The sequence below is a fragment of the Gobio gobio genome (assembly GCF_949357685.1).
Source record: "Gobio gobio genome assembly, chromosome: 18".
Classification (NCBI taxonomy): Eukaryota; Metazoa; Chordata; class Actinopteri; order Cypriniformes; family Gobionidae; genus Gobio; species Gobio gobio.
Genome location: NC_137111.1, coordinates 17,479,745 through 17,500,527, shown reverse-complemented (window position 1 = coordinate 17,500,527; position 20,783 = coordinate 17,479,745). Strand labels below are relative to the sequence as shown.

At 37.3% G+C, this 20,783-nt stretch overlaps 1 protein-coding gene across 1 annotated transcript in view; it reads right to left on the bottom strand.

Moving 5' to 3' along the window:
- The window catches only part of pcdh15a (protocadherin-related 15a), a gene marked incomplete at both ends in the record, with an annotated part of 306,543 nt that overhangs the window by 164,919 nt on the left and 120,841 nt on the right, over window positions 1-20,783 (bottom strand). Inside the window, 3 exons of the mRNA XM_079842239.1 lie at window positions 4,305-4,511; window positions 16,744-16,856; window positions 19,008-19,116. Coding sequence (XP_079698365.1) covers window positions 4,305-4,511; window positions 16,744-16,856; window positions 19,008-19,116 — 429 coding nt within the window. The remainder of the gene's footprint in view (window positions 1-4,304; window positions 4,512-16,743; window positions 16,857-19,007; window positions 19,117-20,783) is intronic.

Here is a 20,783-nt window from a genome sequence, read left to right as displayed (position 1 = left end):
GGATTGTTTAGTCAATAATTCAAGAAGGTCCATATTTTAAAGCTCTTTTTAACTTGTACTCAGCCTTAAAACTAACATATAGTTCTTGTAATTGTTTAACTATAGCATTTGTTACAATAAGGGTTTATTTATAAAGCAAGACCATTGACGGCACCTCATTATCATGCAGGCCAACGTTAACTTGTTTCTTTCTTTTTTCTAATCAAATAGTAACACAGTTAGAAACTATAGCTACAACATGCCACAGGTGTAATATACATCTTAAGAGAAAAATCTATTCCCTTAACTGATTATCGAGGGTGCGCGCGGCAAAAATTACGTCATCGCGGAGTGGCGATGGTGTGCGTTGAGAGCGCAAGACTCCGTTTCGCTTGCCGTTGTGCCAAGCAGACAAGGCCCGCACGCAGTCAGCGGACGCTCGCGCTGCGGAGCCAGGCGAAAGTATAAACAAGACTTAACACTTTTTTTGAGCACGAAGGTGAATGCAGCTACAGTGATTTGCGTGCCACTTAATTAAACATTTGGGCATCCGTTATAAAGGCGAGAAGTAGCGGTACACAAGAAAAGGTGCAGGAAAGCTTAAGAGTAAAATGTAGAGGTGCCGGTACTGCGTACTGGTGAGTAACGGCCCACTTCGAGCACTGGTTGTACCTATTCTCTTAATGAGTAATGGGTGTGTTTTGTGCGTAACGTGCAATAAATCAGAGTCTCATCTCCCATTCCCTTTAAAAGCCAGTTGAGCTTGCACCATGGCGGATTCGCTATGTAGCCTACATGGCTGAATTTGAGAATCCTTTTATTTTTTTATATTTAAAATGTTTGTGTGCTGTGTGTATAATAAGCTGAGTGTACACGCGTTGTGCACCTGCATATTGGCGCATAGTTAATAACGCAGCCTTTAAATAACAATAAAAATACTGCGCTATTGACTTTAGACCAGGTTTTTGTTGGTCAATGGTGCAGTCGTTTTCAGTAGCCTCAAAATAGCAATGCTATTCAGACCAGCACATGCCTGTGGGCAAACACATGGGCGCGAGTGCATTTGCTATTTAGACAACGTGGTGCTGGACGTGAAAATGACAACTGCATCGCGCTGAAACTAGCAAAAAACACTTGCGTAATCGGTTGATCGGTGACAAACATGATGCAGGGCAACTTTTTTATTATTTTTTTATTTTTATATATTTATATCATATGATATAGTTATGCAATATTACAAAAGTGCTGTTTTTATCCCGGATAGCACAAGTGCAAATGTGATATTGATTTCTACAACAGTTCAATAAATAAGAAGTTAATATTGTGTTATATTTTAGACACAATATTGTCTGCTCTTGCTTAATTTAGCCAACAAAAATATTACAGTACCTATAAAGCCACAGCAGAACTGTTGTGCGTCTACAAGCAACACACATCAGAATAATTCGGGTGAACCAATGATTCAATGGCCAATTTATTACGAAAGCCATTTATTTAATTCCTGAATGAATCAGCCATTTGAACTAATTGAATGAATGAATGTCTCAATGACTTACTCATTAAGACATTTACTGCAGTTTAAGTTTCTTATTTAATTGAATAAAATGGGGTGCTTCTCAAACGGAATGCTGCATCCAAAGGCTGCGCCCTTCCTAGTCCAGTCTTTCGCAGGCTTGTAGGCTAAAGTCCTCCTCAGCATGAGATGGTCTAGAAAGTCCACATGGCTACATCATACATGTTCCCACCTCCACAGTCACAGCACGAAAAAATACTATTAATACTTAATTAAAAATCTTTAACTGGCTTTCTATTAATGCAACACAGTGATGTCTAACCGACCGTCTGCGGTTTCCCAGTGACTTACATTATTGGCAGTTTAGTGTTAAGTGATTAATTTACACCAAAACAAAAGATAACATGCATGTCTTCCTCTTCGAAAACATTATTTTTGGAATGTGTGCAAAGGATTGTGAGTGAATGAAGGACGCATAGAATACACTAAATGCATCTTCAAAATGAGCTGAATGAAAAACACAAAAAAACTTAAAATAGAGATAGCCCACGGCAAAGCTTGATGATGTGGAGGGCGAGATATGCAGCCTTACTAGGACACAGTCTTCCGATTAAGAAGCACCCAATTTAATATTTTCATATGAATAATAAAAAAACAAACATTAAAGGGATAGTTCATCCCAAAAATGTAATTCTGTCATAATTTACACAACCTTGTGTTGTTTCAAACCTGTATGATTTTCTTTATTTTGCGGAATATAAAAAAATATATTTTGAAGAAAGTTGTAACCAAACTGTTTTGATTACCATTGACTTCCATGTTCCATAGAAGAAAGAATATCACAAAGATTTGAGGGTGAGTAAATGATGACACTGACAGGATTTAAATTTTTTGGGGTGAACTAACCCTTTAATACCCATTTAAAACCCATTTACAGTCAAACCTAAAATTATTCATAATTTTTTACTAGTGGGTGCAGGACACTATAGTTAATTTATGTAAGTGAGGATAGCAAAATAAAGTAAACTGTGACATATTATACCCAAAAATTCTTCATACAGTGGTATACCAGTAAAATAGATAAAAAATTTGGGACCAAAATTATTCAGACACTTTGACCTGACCATGTTTTCCTTAAGTGTTTTTTCTTTAATTGCTAATGCAACCTTTTTACACCACAGACTGAACAAAATTAAGCATTGCTTGGTAATTGGTTGACCTAAATTGGTATTATCTAATTGTGCACTTAAATTTAACAGCTGACAGCTGATTGATTGATTGTAATCCATTACATACAATATGAATTTGTTCTGACAGTTTAACTCTGATTTTGAGTCATATTTTATTACTATTTTCTAAACTATAGCGAATAAACTGTGATAATTTTAGTTTGACTGTATCTCATGGGGCACGTTCAAAGCTCAAACCGGTGTGCAACGTTTTGCTACGGTTTCCGGTTGAACGTCATGTTTCCTGGAAACGGTGTGCATTATTATGCGTTTTCCCTCGTTTAGTCGGTGTGTCAAATATGTCAGCCCAATCAGCAGCAACATGTATATAAACCATGCGGTATTAAAGAGACAGCTCACACAATGGGTCCAAGTAAAGTTCTTTACAAATGTGTCCGCTGCAGCTCAGTATACGCAACAATTGAAGATATTAGAAGACATGATTGTCGTAAGAGTTTTATAGTAAATATATATATATATATATATATATATATATATATATATATATATATATATATATATATATATATATATATATATATATATATATATATATATATATATATATATATATATATATATATCAACATGATGATGTATTTATTTATATTTTTAGCTTCATTGCAAGGCAAGTTTAATTTAAATTAGAATTGATTACCAGGAGATAAAAAAGTTAATCAAATGAGACTGGGATGTTGTCTTTTATTCTGGACGGCAAGGGCAGTGATTGCAGTATTATTGTATTTTGCAGTATTAAACATGCACATATTTATATCGATTTCATCAGGCTCCGAAAATTCCTCAAAAATAACACAAAGAATGGCCTTCTCAGCTGCCATAGTTGCAACTCTTGTGTCATCAGAACAGGGTGTTCAACGCAGCACCGTTTCCGTTTAAAAAACGTTTTGCAATGTTTTGTCGGGGCTGAAAGCAGCCATGGTGTATCCAATTGAAATTGGGTAAATGCATTAATGCCACATCTAAATTGCAATAAATGGTGTGTAAATATATCTCAATACCAATTCAGATGCAGCATCTAAAAAAAAAAAAGCATGGCTGTTGTAGCCTAAAAGTTTATATGTAATAAATTATTTGTTGAATCAAATAAAATACTTATTTTTTTCTTCTATATATTGATAGTTTTCTCATTTAACACAATAATTATTTTAAATTATAGTTTGGGGGTAATTTCTCAGCCAAATTTGATGTGCAATTAATTTGTGATTATAAATTAGATTAGAATGAATCACCACATCATGTAATTAATTAGATTACAATTTTTAAATCGCTTGACAGCCCTAAAATAAATATATAAAGCTGGATATCAAAATATTCCATATATAACGAAAAAAGCAAAACAAAGGGGGGAAAAAGAAAAGAAAAGGATAGAAAAGAAAAGGAAAAAGGGAACACATCACAGCACTCTGGTACCTACTGGTGTGGCCCCTGACAGCAGCTACAATATAAAACATATGGAGAGACTGAAACCATCTGTGATTTTATGCATTTCTGCATTCCCAAGACAGGAGTGAAGCAGCATTGATTATGAAAATGCACTGGCTCTTTTTATAAGAACATCTTACCTCTTCTATGTCATTGTCCAGTGCTATGATACCCAGCGGAGCTGTGAGGTTGGAGCTCCCTGAGATGGTGGTGCCAACTGAGGCTGACTCACTGATGAAGCCCTGGTACGAGGGCTGCTGAAAATATGGTGCCTGGTTGTTCTCGTCCAGAATGTCAATTTGCAGGTCAGCAAATGCCGGAAGAGGGTGGCCGTTATCCTGTTCGGCCTGTTCACAAACAAACAAACTAAACTGTCATGGTGAAATTATCTGAAAAGAAAAGTTGAAGGTTGTTATCTGCTTATCCATATTAACATTAAGGTACAATGATAATGGCTATACACTATTAAAAATAAAGGTTCTTTGTGTGGTTCCATGAAGAACCGTAAATATCCAAAGAACCCTTCCATTGTGCAAAAGGTTCTTTATAGCGAAGAAAGAAAGGTTCTTTAGACTATATAAATGGTTCGAAAAAATGGTTCTTTAAAGAACCTTTCCCAAAACGGATCTTCAGGGAATCAAAAATGGTTCTTCTATGGCATCGCAGTGAAAACCCCTTTTTGGTTCTTCCTGGCACCTTTATTTTTAAGAGTGTACTTCAAAAAATACTATGGTATACATACCATGTTCAAATAAACTGACATTACCAAGTTAAAATGGTATAAAGGGAAAAAGAAACATTATCATGATAATAAATGTCCAAGAAAAACAAGTCTGTTATTACATTGTACTAGGGGTAGATTAAAATGTGATGAGATTTCTCGTCGAGTGAAAAGCTGTCTCGCGATATCGCCATGACAAAGCATGAGGATGAAATTAGCATGGGATATGCACCACTACTTTCACATTACATTGTCGTTTTTCTTTTTTATAGAATTAAAAGCTATTTAATTCAGATTCAAGGATAACTTCAATCGCTTCAATAGTAAACTCTTACAAATTAGGCGCAAATTAGGCGACATAAAATAGCCTGTTGCTATCTTACGCTGGCCTGTGTAGTTGTAACCACCTCTATATATATATATATAATATATTAGGGATGCCACAATTCTCAATATAATATTGAACTGTTCGGTACGGCATTTTGCGGTTTTGCATTTAATTAATTATTTCTCTCCGAATTGGCTCTGTTTGAGTGTGCCTGCGAGTCTACGTGCTGATATGAGCAAATTTCCAATCACTTTGCACTAAAGTTAGGATGTGTTTAGTCACGCTTGCAATGCTGGTGTCAGATTTCACACTTTAACAGAGCGGTGAAGTGAGGCTGCAGTGCGCACCAACATCTTTTAAATCTGTGGTGTGGGTGGGGTGTGCGATATCATGATTTTTGATCATGGACGATTAAAATGTCTCCAAAATATGCTTTTAAAAAAAATATGGTAGTGCTACAGTACACATTCTATCATTTGCCTCCATCCCAGTATACTGAACAATGCGACACACATTCACATCACACGTTAGTGGTAGAGTTATACTCACGGAACACTATTCACCATCACGATAGTTCCTTATTTGCATGCTTTTAAAGCCTTGAGTGCTTATGCACTGTTTTTTGTCTAAAGTGAAAGTAAAATCGGCGTGTCTGTTAGAGCTTAGATCGGGTTCAAAAAAATCAAGCCCGACCCTACCCGAGCCCGTGCACGTTGTGTCCGAGCCCGGCCCGGCACGACACATTAACTGTAATTATGAGCCAGAGCCCGATTTATACCCGACCATTTTTTTATACGTGGCCGTTCTGAGAACAAGCCTGTAATGAGCGAAGCTGACGGGTGTAACGCTCAGCTCAGTAATCCTCTATGCAGGCGCGCTCATGAACCGTTCACTGGTAAAACAACGCTTGCTCAAATCCCGCTCAGACATGACATGCATCTGTACTGTACCCTACTATAGGCCTACTTGTTGTAGCCATTGAACAATTTATTTTGTTTAATATTTATGTTTAAATATTATAATGTTATTTTTTAATTTCATCTGATTATGAAAAGTGCAAAGATGCGAGTGGGTCAGAAATGATTTTGGTGGTTATTATATTTTGTTTAATATTACGTTTTGTTTTGTATGAAGCCCTTCTTTAAAATGAATTTCGTTTGGTATAAATTGCATATTAATTTTAATCAAGGTTTCGTCAGCCAATTGCTTGGATTTAATAAATAACAAGCAAATAGAGTAATAGCAGATTATAATGGTGAGATGAAGTCGCGGGAGCGATCACATGCATTGCACATGAGCTGGAGTGCGTCTCATAAATAAACGAAACTCAGAAGGCTACGTGCCTCACAGACATGAGAAACATGTGTATAGAAAGCTTGAAATGTCTACGCTTCTTTAACTTCTAGTTAAGAAAAGAAATAGACTAGTTAAGCAATGCGTAGTGTTACCGCAAGCAGCTCATGACTTTCGGAGCGTTTCTGAATGCTGCGCTTCATCACTGCTTGTGCTGTGAGTTTAACACGCATTTTTAGACTAATCCTGCCTTGAGCAACTTTGTTCACATTTGTTTCTTAGCTGTAGTATTACTTTGCTAAAAATATATATTATTTCTGATTATGGTATAGCTTTCTGCCCACTCAATTAGGCTAATAAAGTAATGATAAAAAAAACAAAACACAAACAATCAAGGGCCTGGCCCAGCCCGACCCGACCCGAGGATAGTGCCGGGAAATCTCAGGTTCAGGTCAAGTTCGGGGTCGGGCTCGGGCTTGGGCAGGAAATCTAAACTCTAGTATCTGTATATTAGATGCGAGCAGGTCTTAAATTGACAGCAGCGCAGCCTAGTGAACATGCTGCCGCTTGTCCTTAAAGGGACAGTTCACCTCCAAAATTATGTAATTATTTACTCACTCTAATGTTGTTCCAAACCTGCATTGAATTTGTCTGTTGAACACAGACAGTTGAATACCAGACAGTTGATGGTAGCCATTGACTTCCATATTATTGTTTCCTACAATGGGGACCAGCAACTGTTTGGTTTCCAACATTCTTCAAAATATATTTTATGTAGAAAGAACTTTATTCAGGTGTAAAACAACTTGAGCGTGAGTAATCAATGACATAATTTTCCTTTTTGAGAGAACTATCCCTTTAATGTTAATAAAACAACAAAAGACAAAGAGAAAATCACTCACTGCTCTTGACTGAAAAACTTTAATACAGTAGCTTTAATAAGAATCAATGTATATTTTATAGTGAAGTCTATGTATGGTGTTATTTTTACATGTATTCATTCAATTTCATACTTAAATGCTGCTATACAGCTCTGAGCTGCCAGTGTAATGTGTTTATGTGTGTGTATTTGACAGTATTAGCACAGTAAATCCAGTAATCGCGTGTTTGACAGGCTTTTAGTGCGCACGCTCGGAAAAGCGCATGTTAAAACTGCGCACGCGAATGAAACCGGCAAGGCTTTAAAACGCATGCAAATAATGAACTTTCTTGATTGTGAATAACAAAAGTGTTCTGTGAGTATAACTCTACCACTAACGTGTGATGTGAATGTATTTCGCGTTGTTCAGTATTGGGATGGAGGCAAATTATAGAATTTGTAGAAAAATAATTAATTAAATGCGAAACCGGTTCAATATTATATTGAGAATTGTGGCATTCCTAATATATATATATATATATATATATATATATATATATATATATATATATATATATATATATATATATATATATATATATATATATATATACACTCACCTAAAGGATTATTAGGAACACCATACTAATACTGTGTTTGACCTCCTTTCGCCTTCAGAACTGCCTTAATTCTATGTGGCATTGATTCAACAAGGTGCTGAAAGCATTCTTTAGAAATGTTGGCCCATATTGATAGGATAGCATCTTGCAGTTGATGGAGATTTGTGGGATGCACATCCAGGGCACGAAGCTCCCGTTCCACCACATCCCAAAGATGCTCTATTGGGTTGAGATCTGGTGACTGTGGGGGCCATTTTAGTACAGTGAACTCATTGTCATGTTCAAGAAACCAATTTGAAATGATTAGAGCTTTGTGACATGGTGCATTATCCTGCTGGAAGTAGCCATCAGAGGATGGGGGTGGTCATAAAGGGATGGACATGGTCAGAAACAATGCTCAGGTAGGCCGTGGCATTTAAACAATGCTCAATTGGCACTAAGGGGCCTAAAGTGTGCCAAGAAAACATCCCCCACACCATTACACCACCACAACCAGCCTGCACAGTAGTAACAAGGCATGATGGATCCATGTTCTCATTCTGTTTACGCCAAATTCTGACTCTACCATCTGAATGTCTCAACAGAAATCGAGACTCATCAGACCAGGCAACATTTTTCCAGTCTTCAACTGTCCAATTTTGGTGAGCTTGTGCAAATTGTAGCCTCTTTTTCCTATTTGTAGTGGAGATGAGTGGTACCCGGTGGGGTCTTCTGCTGTTGTAGCCCATCCGCCTCAAGGTTGTGTGTGTTGTGGCTTCACAGATGCTTTGCTGCATACCTCGGTTGTAACGAGTGGTTATTTCAGTCAAAGTTGCTCTTCTATCAGCTTGAATCAGTCTGCCCATTCTCCTCTGACCTCGAGCATCAACAAGGCATTTTCGCCCACAGGACTGCCGCATACTGGATGTTTTTCCCTTTTCACACCATTCTTTGTAAACCCTAGAAATGGTTGTGCGTGAAAATCCCAGTAACTGAGCAGATTGTGAAATACTCAGACCGGCCCGTCTGGCACCAACAACCATGCCACGCTCAAAATTGCTTAAATCACCTTTCTTTCCCATTCTGACATTCAGTTTGGAGTTCAGGAGATTGTCTTGACCAGGACCACACCCCTGAATTGAAGCAACTGCCATGTGATTGGTTGATTAGATGATTGCATTAATGAGAAATTGAACAGGTGTTCCTAATAATCCTTTAGGTGAGTGTGTATATATATATATATATATATATATATATATATATATATATATATATATATATATATATATATATATATATATATATATATATATATATATATATATATATATATATATATATATATATATATCAGTATAGTTACTGTTGTTAAGCTAGATACATGGTTGTAAAGTGTGCAGTCTAACAAATAAAAAAGTTGTTTTTCTTTATTTTAAATTCAAATTCATCAAAGGATTTGAATTCATCTTCACTCATTTCTAATTAAAGTCCAGCAGTTAAAATACGGTCCAAAATGCCTCAAAATCAGTCTTTGTTTATTGAAGAGGAGTGTTTGGATAGAGATCCCTGAATATTTTCATTTCAGTTATGAGCCCCATCCATTACTGCTTTCATTAAGAAGCCATGAAAGACTGCAGATCTGTAATTCAATAGACACTTCACACACTTAAAATACACACACATACACACATCTGACAATGTTGACAGTGGCAATGTTTTGTTTGTTATTTGGTCTCGAATTTCAGTAAACTTGAAGCGAACTGAGAATAGCATATCATTCTTTGTTATTATGAAACGGAAAAATCATAACAGCAAACACAGTCATGCATCGTTTCACATAGGAAACATTTAAATTACCCCTGCTGTTACTGCTGTTCCACCAAAATCTATGACAGAGCAGAATAATTTCACACTAGTGTTCCCTTCCTCGTTTCAATTTCTTTCTTTTGCTCTCTCTCTCTCTTCCAGCTCAATTCAATTAGAAGATACAGCATGTTTAATGTAATTAAATATACAAAGCTCTATTCCAAAAGCAAGTGAGCCTGCCTCGCTGTCTACCACCTACAAAGGCAGCATCCTAACTGCAATGGAATCTCAAGTGAGTGATTTGGAACGCTCTACATAGACAGACACTCTGTTTGACAGAAATTCATCACATGAAGCTCATGGGAGACCCGACTGATTGATTTATTCCAATAGTGCTAAGCTAATGACGTGACACTCAAGAAGCATAAAAATATATTCAGGAGCACATGGGTAAAAATAGCGCTTTTTAATTTTTTAATTTCTTTGAAACTACACTACAATACAAAAGTTTGAGGTTGGTAAGATTTTTTATGCTTTTGTAAGAAGTCTCTTATGCTCACCCAAGCTAATTTTACCAAAAAGTAAAATAAGTAACAGTAATATTGTGATATTTTATTACTCCAGTCTTTAGTGTTACACAATCTTTCTGAAATCATTCTAATATGCTGATTTGCTAATACACTTCACTATAGGTTTGTGTACGTTTGTGTCGTTTACATTATATGCACTGTGATTGCCAACAAAACACAGACATCTGATGCAGTTTCAGTCACCGCCTGCAATTTCGACTCGTGACCGGGAACAAACAAACACACTTGCAGAACTCCGTTGCTGCTCCGGAAAAATAAACGGCATTTTTTTACACTGGTTTCTTTAACACTGGGTTATTTGGGAAGCTGAACAATGTTATCTTTCCCTCACAACCTGAAACACACTTCTTTAGTGACATTGTTGATTTTGTGGTCTAAAAACAAAATGACAGCGCTGCAGACGGCACCCCAATGAAGCTCGTTGATGGCTGTGCTCTTGCTCTCGCTCTGGTTGATGTGCGCACGCTCATCTGAGAAGTGCCCATACAAGGTATTCCGCTCTTTATGACGTCATACAGGGCCATACTCGAAAAAAAACTTTCCGAAACTTATTTGAATCCTCCAATAAAGTGTATTTGGCACAGAAATACTCTGTCGTACATCCAACTCAATTTTTTTTACAATTTGGCCATGTTTAGCATGAGAATCCAACTTTTTAACAGTGTAAATAATTCATGAAATAGCATTAGACCCCCCCCCCCCCCAAATTACCAAAACAAACGCCCATATTTTGATAGCTCCACCCCACAGATACATAACCCAGGCAACGACTATGGCCGAATCTGCTGTGCCACCTGGCCGAGGGTATGTCATCAATAAGTGAAAGCAATGTGTGTTACTATGGTAATACAGGTCAAATGTTCAGTGAAAAAGTCATCCCTTACATCCCACAAACACAGTTCTCATGAACAACTCGATAGCACAAGCACAACTAACAAACATATTACAATTATGACAAGATTAGAGGGTTTTCGGGCACACTTTGGGAGCTGACGCTTGAAACAGACAGCGAGGAGGTTTAGACCAGGGGTTTTCAAACTTTATGATGCCAAGGACCCCTGAATATGATGAACCTTTATGAGGGACCCCCTTCCTAAAATCCTTCTATTTTTATGTACGAAAAAACATTTAAACTGTTAGATAAAAAGTAAGCGTGGCATCATAAATACAATATTGTTTCCCAACTTAAACTGGATGTTAATTTGGATTGGAATGTATGTAAGCAGCTTACATACTGCGTTAAGAAAACTGCCTTACAACCCCAGTGAGCAAGATAAAGGGGACTATAGTGAGAAATACTCACTAAAGATACAAAGCAAACATATACAATTCTGGAATGTATACGGCAAGAAAGGAGAGAAACATTTAGAAATGAAACAGAATGAATATTCAGTAGACTTTATCCATTTTTGCTTTGTCTTTTTACTCTCTGAAATTCTCTGAGGACCCCTTAGAACTTTCTGGAGGACCCCAGGTCCCCGGACCCCAGTTTGAAAACCCCTGGTTCAGACGCTCCAGGCTTATACGGTGTGGTAATGAATGGGTAATTATCATAGCTGAAGTGAACGACAATACGAATTGCAAATGGACAAGCAAGCAAACATGACACATGAGCATATTCAAGCAAAAGCCAGCATATATTAGTTCTGTAAAACAAAACAAAACCAATGTTACTCGCCTATTAAGAAGAAATGAAGCAACCTCGGCCTTCGCTCCTTGAGTTCTCTCCAGCGCTGGAAAGCTGATACTTCTTGCCTGATCGTAAGTGAAGTGAAGTGAAAGTGAAATGTGGCCAAGTATGCTGACCCATACTTGGAATTTGTGCTCTGCATTTAACCCATCCAAGTGCACCCACAAAGTAGTGAACACACACACACCGTGAACACACACCCGGAGCAGTGGGCAGCCTTATTGCTGCGGCGCCCGGAGATGGGGGTTCGGTGCCTTGCTCAAGTCTCACCTCAGTCGTGGTATTGAGGGTGGAGGAGAGCGCTGGTTATCCACTCCCCCCACCTACAATTACTGCCGAACGTGAGACTCGAACCCGAAGTCTCACCTCAGTCGTGGTATTGAGAGTGGAGGAGAGCGCTGGTTATCCACTCCCCCCACCGACAATTCCTGCCGGACGTGAGACTCGAACCCGAAGTCTCACCTCAGCCGTGGTATTATCGCTCGGCTAATGTCCGTCCTGTGTGTCATGTCTTTTGAATAATGCCCTATCTTCTCACCGTCATTAGTAGACACGCCCTTTACTGCTGATTGGCACTCTGGTACTCTGCCCGAGACACTTTTTTAAAGCAGTTGAAATACCACTTACCCCACCTTTATTTGACTGGAAGGGTAAAATTTTTGTCAGTTATGGCTTGTTAGATCTAGTATTTTTTCTGCCCGCTTTGAATCAGACACAGAGAAAGAGTTGTGCGTAATATTTAATTTATTTTAATGAATTATAGCAATTCGATTATAGAGAGAGAGAGATTCGTACCTTAACTATGTCTGTTCAGCGTCTCTCTCTCTATTAACAATGGAACAGTGAGTTTAATTACTTTAAAATAGCGATGTAACCCCCTTGTTACTGAGAAATATAATTTAGCATTTCAGTGACAAAGCTATTTTATGACTAAAAGTCACGGAGCGTTGCTACATTTCTGTGTGCGAGTGACGTACGTGTCTGTGCTTCACTGAAAACAGTGCATTAATACAGAACGGTGATTAAACTGATGTGGAACTGTGCATTAAATGGTTTTATTGCACACCTTCCAGCCAATCAAAATTGAGTATTCAGACAGACCATGTTATAAAACCGTTTAATGCACAGGTAGTTCCAGTCAGTTTAATCATTTAATATTTAATTGAAGCGCGCACACACACACACACACACAAATATTAGAGATTGAAAATGAATGCTATGATTAAAGGGGCACTTCAGCGCTGGGAAGATGAATGTGTATTTAAACTGTGTCATTTATGTAGTAGAAATGTGAAATAATTTTTTTATTTGGTGCCTTCAAGACTGAGAAAAGACAGAAAATGTTTTTTTGTCTCATGTGGATGAAAGACAACAACTCCCAGAATGCACTTGCTTCGCTGCCCTACGAGGTCACTCCCAAAGCCACGGCTATTGGTTAACACTTGCCCACCACGGCACTGCCCCCAACGTCGTTTTGATATTCATAGTAATAAAATAATTTCGTTCAGTTAGAGAATAGACACTACAATTAAAAACTGAACGTGTCTTTTCAATAAAGTGTGAGTGAGCCGAACGAAAGTCACGTCACAGACGCAGCAGGAGTCAGATTTAATTCATCACGAGAAGAGCTGAGCAGAGCTGGGGTAAGTGCGGCTGTCATTCTCGGCGCGTGTCATCAGATCGCGGTGTTATCAGATCGCATGTGGAAGCTAAACTTTCATAGGAATTAATTGAAAAATTGAAACACTCACTTTGCTCCGTACCACTCCATTATGAATGCCCGAGCCGAGCGGCAGCCGCCGTGCTCATTTACATTCTGTGAGTGAGATCCCTCCCCTGTGGGCGTGTTGAAAACATGCGGAACTAGCTCAAGTAGTCTCTAGGCTCTGGCCAAAAATCCTCCGATGACGCAATATTTGCAAACATTATGCAAACATTAATAACAGCTTTAACTTGTCAAAGCTGTCAAATGACCATGGTATAAGCGGGATAATCCATGGCTAGCTGTGCATTAAATGTTTTGAATGCATGCCACATCGGGTGGTTGTTGGCCTCCATGTCATGCATTTAAATGAATTTTTTCCTCATGGAAGTTTTTCCGTTTGGTGAACTAATAAAACATTAAAACTCAAATAAATATTTTGTATACAGTTATTAATTATTTAATCAATCATCCGGCCTCAATCTCTTATTTCATACAAATGCAGCTGCTGCCATTTTGCAATGATTGTTTTGTACACTGTAATGGATTATAATATAACAAACAGGTACAATTTTAACTCTTCCCCCACCATTGACGCAATTTTCCGGCTTTCCATGTGTTTTCTCTGTTATACGGTAAGGGACGCTATTATATCTTCTGAAAGAGTACTGAATCTCCTGATCAAAACACATGTGAAGAAGGAGCAGAAACAAGCAATCTCATATGTAATCATATGAATATGTAAAATAACACGATATGAATATGTAAAATAACACGATCATCAACATTAAACAGCATATAAATCTAAACTGCCTAATGTTACTGAATGAAATGTCGACCCAGGATGAGCTATAGGATTGTGAATCTTTGGAATGGACTTGATCTATACGATCTATACATCTACGTTTTGATTATCGTTCCAATCTGGGTGTAGTTTTTGACAAAAACTTGATTTTCTCATGTTGCACATTTTTTTTATATGAAACTTGCACACATTCAAGTGTTGATAAAAAAAGAAAGTATGAAGATAGAATAAGTTTTTTTGTGTGTTTAAAAGCAGAGGGTCTGTTCTTGATATATATATAGCATGTTCAGATATTAAAACAACAAAATATTCTGGGGGCCATGACATTTTTGTGAAAATGATTAAAAACGCTGGTGATGGCTGGCAACTTTTTTTTTTAAAAAACACTGGCGGGGAAAGAGTTAAAACAGGTTAATCTCAAATCAATATCTCTTATCTCTATCTCCCCATAATTATTTATTTGGTGAAATACCGTGTAATAAGTGGTATGACTAGTTTGAAATTGCTGCTTGCTAGGAACTGCTTTCTCTACAGAAGCTTTGCATTTAAAGAGCTAATAAACTATTTCGACTCAGATCAATATTTCATGCCTATTTACTGATGTGGCAAGTAGCCGTGTAATAAGCGGGAGAATATATCTACCCAGTTGTTATCACAGAATAAACCCCTTCAGGGTGATGAAAGACTGCGATAACAACCGGCTGGACATGCATTATCCCTTGCTTATCATCAATGTTGTAAACAGTCGTGCCGTTTAATATTTTTTATACATTTTTTTCATCCTTTGATTAATTAAAATTTAACATAAAGAACAGCATAAGTTTGAAATATAAATCCTTTGTAACATTATAAACGTCTTTAACTGTCACTTTTGATCAATTTAATGCATCCTTGTTGAACAAAAAAAAAAACTTTTGAATGGTAGTGTATCTTATATATGTATATATTTATTGGTATTGAACAAAGTATAATGATAATTTTGATAATGATAATGAGTATTTCCCTTTCTTTGTGAGGTGTCACAGTACCTTGTGGGACTCAACTGCATTCTTCACAAAAGTATATATGCGATCCTTCTTTATCTGGTGATAATCTTACAACAATTATGCCTTTGCATTATGAAAGTGACTATGACGCTTTAAAGGGGGGGGGGGGGGGGGGGTCTAATGCTATTTCATGCATTCTGTTAATACACTTCACTATACGTTTATGTCGTTTACATTATATGCACTGTGATTGCCAACAAAACACAGACATTTGATGCAGTTTCAGCAACACTGTTAAAGAGTTGTATTCTCATGCTAAACATGGCCAAAATGTCAAAAAACGAGTTTGAAATATGATGGAGTATTTCTGAGGCAAATACACTCCTTCAGGATTCTAACAAGTTTCTGAAAGTTTTTTTTAGAGTATGGCCCTGTATGACGTCATAAAGTGTGGAATTCCTTGTATGGGCACTTCTCCCAGATGAGCACGTGCGCACATCAACCAGAGCGAGAGCAAGAGCACGGCCATCAACAAGCTTTATTCGGGTGCCTTCTGCAGCGCTGTCATTTTGTTTTTAGACCACAAAATCAACAATGTCACTAAAGAAGTGTGTTTCTGGTTGTGAGGGAAAGATAATATTGTACAGCTTCCCAAATAACCCAGTGTTAAAGAAACAGTGGATGCAGTTGTGTATCAATGGTGTATTCTGTGTGTGTGTGTGTTTGCTTGTGACTCTTTAGCTCCACCCACTGCACACCTCCACAAGTTTGGCTGTTTTTGGAAAGAATCGGTAAAGTGTATCTGTCTTTTACAAATATGATAAAACTAAAGACTCCTAGGAGATATGAAGGATGCAATACTACTCTATAAGTACTCAAGATTAACATGGCAGAAACTGTGTGTGTTATGTACCCTTTAAATGCTTCCTATGTATTGTAGGTTTTTGAAGAGAACAATAGTGAAAGTATGTACATATAGTGTGTTCAATTGATGATATTGTTGTAATATGAAGAGAAGAGACGATTTCCAGAAATATACTGCCGTTAATACCTGGTGTTATTGTGGTTGTAAAACATTCAGCCAATAATATTGTAAAAATGATGACACTCAAATATAAGAGCCTCTGGAAACAGTGAGTAGGGCGTTCGATGAACCCCTCTTATCTTCACAGTTAGATAACCTGATGATGATTTAATGACCTTAATGACGAGAGTGAAGCGCTGGTAAAGCTCTCTGTTCACAGGCTTCAGCAGGCGTAGCTCAGCTGTGCTCCTGTTGAGTGAGAAGAATTCTGGGTACGCAGCAGGTTGACCTAAAACGCAGTACAGAGAGACACAAAACCTGTGCTATTATCTGATTCATGGGATCAATCTGTTTTATTTTTTATTTTTTTTACCTACTACTAAGCTATTGGAGACATAAAAAAGGGAATTTTATATGTCCCGTCTCAATTTCTTTAGTCTGGAGTCTTTATAGACACAGCAACAACAGCAGATGTTTAATTCTGACATTTATTTTAGGACTGAGTTTCTATTCCAAATGTATGGAAACATTATAGAGTGCAGTTGTGTATATATGCGAGCCATTCTATACTTAAGGGTACATTTCACATCAGAAAAAAAAAGTGTTAAAACAATATGCTTTCTCAATAAAAATGCTTTCAGTTTATATATTTTATCTCCTATAGTTGCCAAGCTTAATCATTAAACACCATTTTGATAAATAAAAATAAAATAAATATACAACAAAAAATATGTAGGGGTGTTTGATTAGTAAAATAGTTGACAGTGTTTTTGCGGACAGTAAAATGATATAATTTCTAATTGATACTGAAATACATGGTTCACAAAATATTTGTGTGAGATTATAGTATCCATTATCCTAATGGAAAAAATATTATGTTTCTGAAGAAAAATTGTTAGAAAAAAATTTAATTATCTAGCCTAACAAGCCAGACCCACATCAAGATGTTGGGTCTGGAAACTCACCATTGACAGGGCTCAATCCGAGGGGTGGGATAAACGGTTGTCTTTCAAATTCCCTCTGCACGCAATTGGATAGGGCCATGAGCGCCACAACCAACCAGAGCAAAGAAGAAGGTGAAGCCGAGCTAACGTTAGTTGATAGACTTTCGCTGTATCCGGTCGGCAAAACTTCAAACTTATCTTCTTTTCTAAAGAATGACTTCAGTGCCGTTCTTTTTCATTTTCTCAAAGAAAAGCTTAACTCCAAGTCTTCCAGAGCCGCGGCCAAAGCCGTTTCGAAAGGCCGCTGTTCGTCAGCTTCTTAGTTTACAAGTAGCACGCAGAACCTCCGCAACTCTGCCATGACGTGCCGTCATTATGTTAAGCCCGCCCACCGACTCTACACACGCTGTGATTGGCCTGACCAATCACTGTGATGATTGTTAGGCTGCATTAACTAGGTCTGCCGGAACCGGGAACACTTCCCATAACACCTGATGTACTCGTTACATCATCGGAAGAATGGCATCTACGCTAATGATAGTCTCTCTGTTTTATCCCGAGGTTTACTGCAGTCAGCCGGATCCAGGCCGTATCCAGATCAGATGGTGGACCTGCGCCCAGACATGACCAACTCAGGACCCTGAAGTGTCTGCAGAGACCGTGTCAATTAGACTCCCCTGAAATTGCATCGTCGAAACGGCATCCTCAATAAACCCGTCTCCGGCGTGATGACTCCGATTGTTCGAATATTACAATTTAATAATACTTAAATCGATATGTCTTCCTCAATAAACCCGTCTCCGGCGTGTTGCCTCCGATCCTTCGAATATTCCGATCTATTATGACCTCTGACCTGTAAAGTTTCCAGAATAATAATCATACGCTGTTTGTTAATTGGCCAGAGGAGAACTGGCACCCCGACTGAGCCTGGTTTCTCCCAAGGTTTATTTTTCTCCATTAGGTCACCTGATGGGGTTTTGGTTTCCTTGCCACTTTTGCCTCTGGCTTGGCGTGCTCAGTTGGGGACACTACATTTTTCAACATTTTTCAACCAAATATCGAAATAAATCTAATTATTAAACTAAATTAACCATATAAACTAAATTACTGCTCTAATTACTGATCTAAAGCCCACACTGTCACTGTATGATAATTGAAATGAACTGATGACATTTTTTCTCCAGAATGGCTAGACGGCTGAATAAAATTATGCTGCATTATTTTCCTGTTTAACACTGTAAAGCTGCTTTGAAAAAATCTGTATTGTTAAAAGCGCTATATAAATAAAGTTGACTTGACTTGACTTGACCAGAGTTTGGTTATTCCAGCTCTCAGGTCTACCGAGAGTTGCTAGACTACAAATAAATTTTCTGCCGCTAGGGTGTGTCTAGATTTCTAGGCTAATAATTATCATCAATGGTCATGAAATGTACCCTAAATTAGACCCATATGTCTATTTTTCAACAATTGAAAAATATCTGCATTGAAGTACCTACCAACCAATATGAAGTACAGGATTCCAGGTCTGTCTGAGGGCGGCTGGATGTTTCTGTCCTGGTCTATGGCTCGAATGGGAGGAGTCACATTCAGAGGGTTCAGTTTGCTCTAGAAAATAAGAAGAGAGGAATAGTTGACTTAGAAATCAAAGTTGGCTAAATGAGATCAAAATATAATGTAATTACTTTTATATCCCATATTACTTTTATATCCCGGTAACAGTTTACAATAAGGTCCCATTTGTTAATGCATGATTTAACATTAAATAACAATGAGAATACATTTGTTACAGTATTTATCACTTTTTGTTAACATTAGTTATAAATACAACTGTTCATTGTCAATTTAATAATGTATTAGTACATTTTGAAATTGTGATTGAAATTAACTAAAATTAATACATTCAGTCACACTTTAGATCAGGGTCCAATTCTCACTATTAACTGACTAGTAACTATGACTTCTGCCTCAATAAATTACTTATTACTGCTTATTAATAGTATGGTAGTTGATATGATAATGTATTGTGTAGGATTAAGGGATGTAGAATATGGTCATGAAAAATAAGGCATTAATATGTGCTTTATAAGTACTAATAAACAGTCAATATCATAGTGACATGCATGCTAAGCAACTACTTAATAGAGAAAATTGGATCCTAAACTAAAGTGTTACTTTAAATATAGTTCTATATTAACTATTGTAGTTAACTAATGTTAATAAATGTAACCTTAATGTAAAGTGTTACTTCACAGTACATCTCTATACTTTTTGTGTGTCAACAAATTATCTAATTTTTATATTTTTATTTCTCCAAAAATTGTAGTAGGAACATCTGAAACAAAGCTGATGAATAAAACATTTGGAGATCTCCATTAAGTCTCAAGTTATCAAAGAGCATCCAGTGAGGAAAAAAAATCCTCTGGGCTAAAAGCAAAACTCTTGGGACAATTGACTATTAATCTATGAGTGTGCATTTCATGCAGACACATACGGCCTCTAAAAGATATGATAATAAGAAGCATCTCCTTTGGGACGGGTGCTTCATTAACATGGCAGTGTAAATACAGGCACTCAGTGTTAAATATGTGACCGCGGTAAATCAGAATTCTTGCCCACCTGAGACATTCAAAACTACCCATAATCCCCCCTCCAGCAGGCATTAGGCCGATTAATCTGTGCCTGGAGACAGGAAAAAGACTTTCGAACCATATCCCAGCTCTAATTGTGAAATATGTGACCTCATTAATTACCACTATTCCTGCCAAAGGAAATGAGAAGGAAACTATGTTCGGAATGGAACACTAGGATAATGCTCACTGCATACTACACAGTATACACTGACTACTGCCCAGGAATGATTTAAAAATAGCATCTGAAACAGAACGCATTCTGCATTAATACAGAATATGTTCGCATTAAAGGGATAGTTCACCCAAAAATGACAATTCTGTCACAATTTACTCACCCTCAAGTTGTTCCAACCCTGTATGAGTTTCTTTGTTCTGCTGAACACAAAAGAAGATATTTAGAAAAATGTTTGTAACCAAGCAGAGAGAGCAACCATTGACTACCATAGTATTTTTTTCCCTACTATGGTAGTCAATGGTTACTCTATCTGCTTGGTTACAAACATTCTTCAAAATATCTTCTTTTGTGTTTAGCAGAACAAAGAAACTCCTACAGGTTTGGAACAACCAGAATTGTCATTTTTGGGTAAACTATCCCTTTAACTTATTAAAATAGTACTCTTACAATTCCTGCAGTATAAAGTA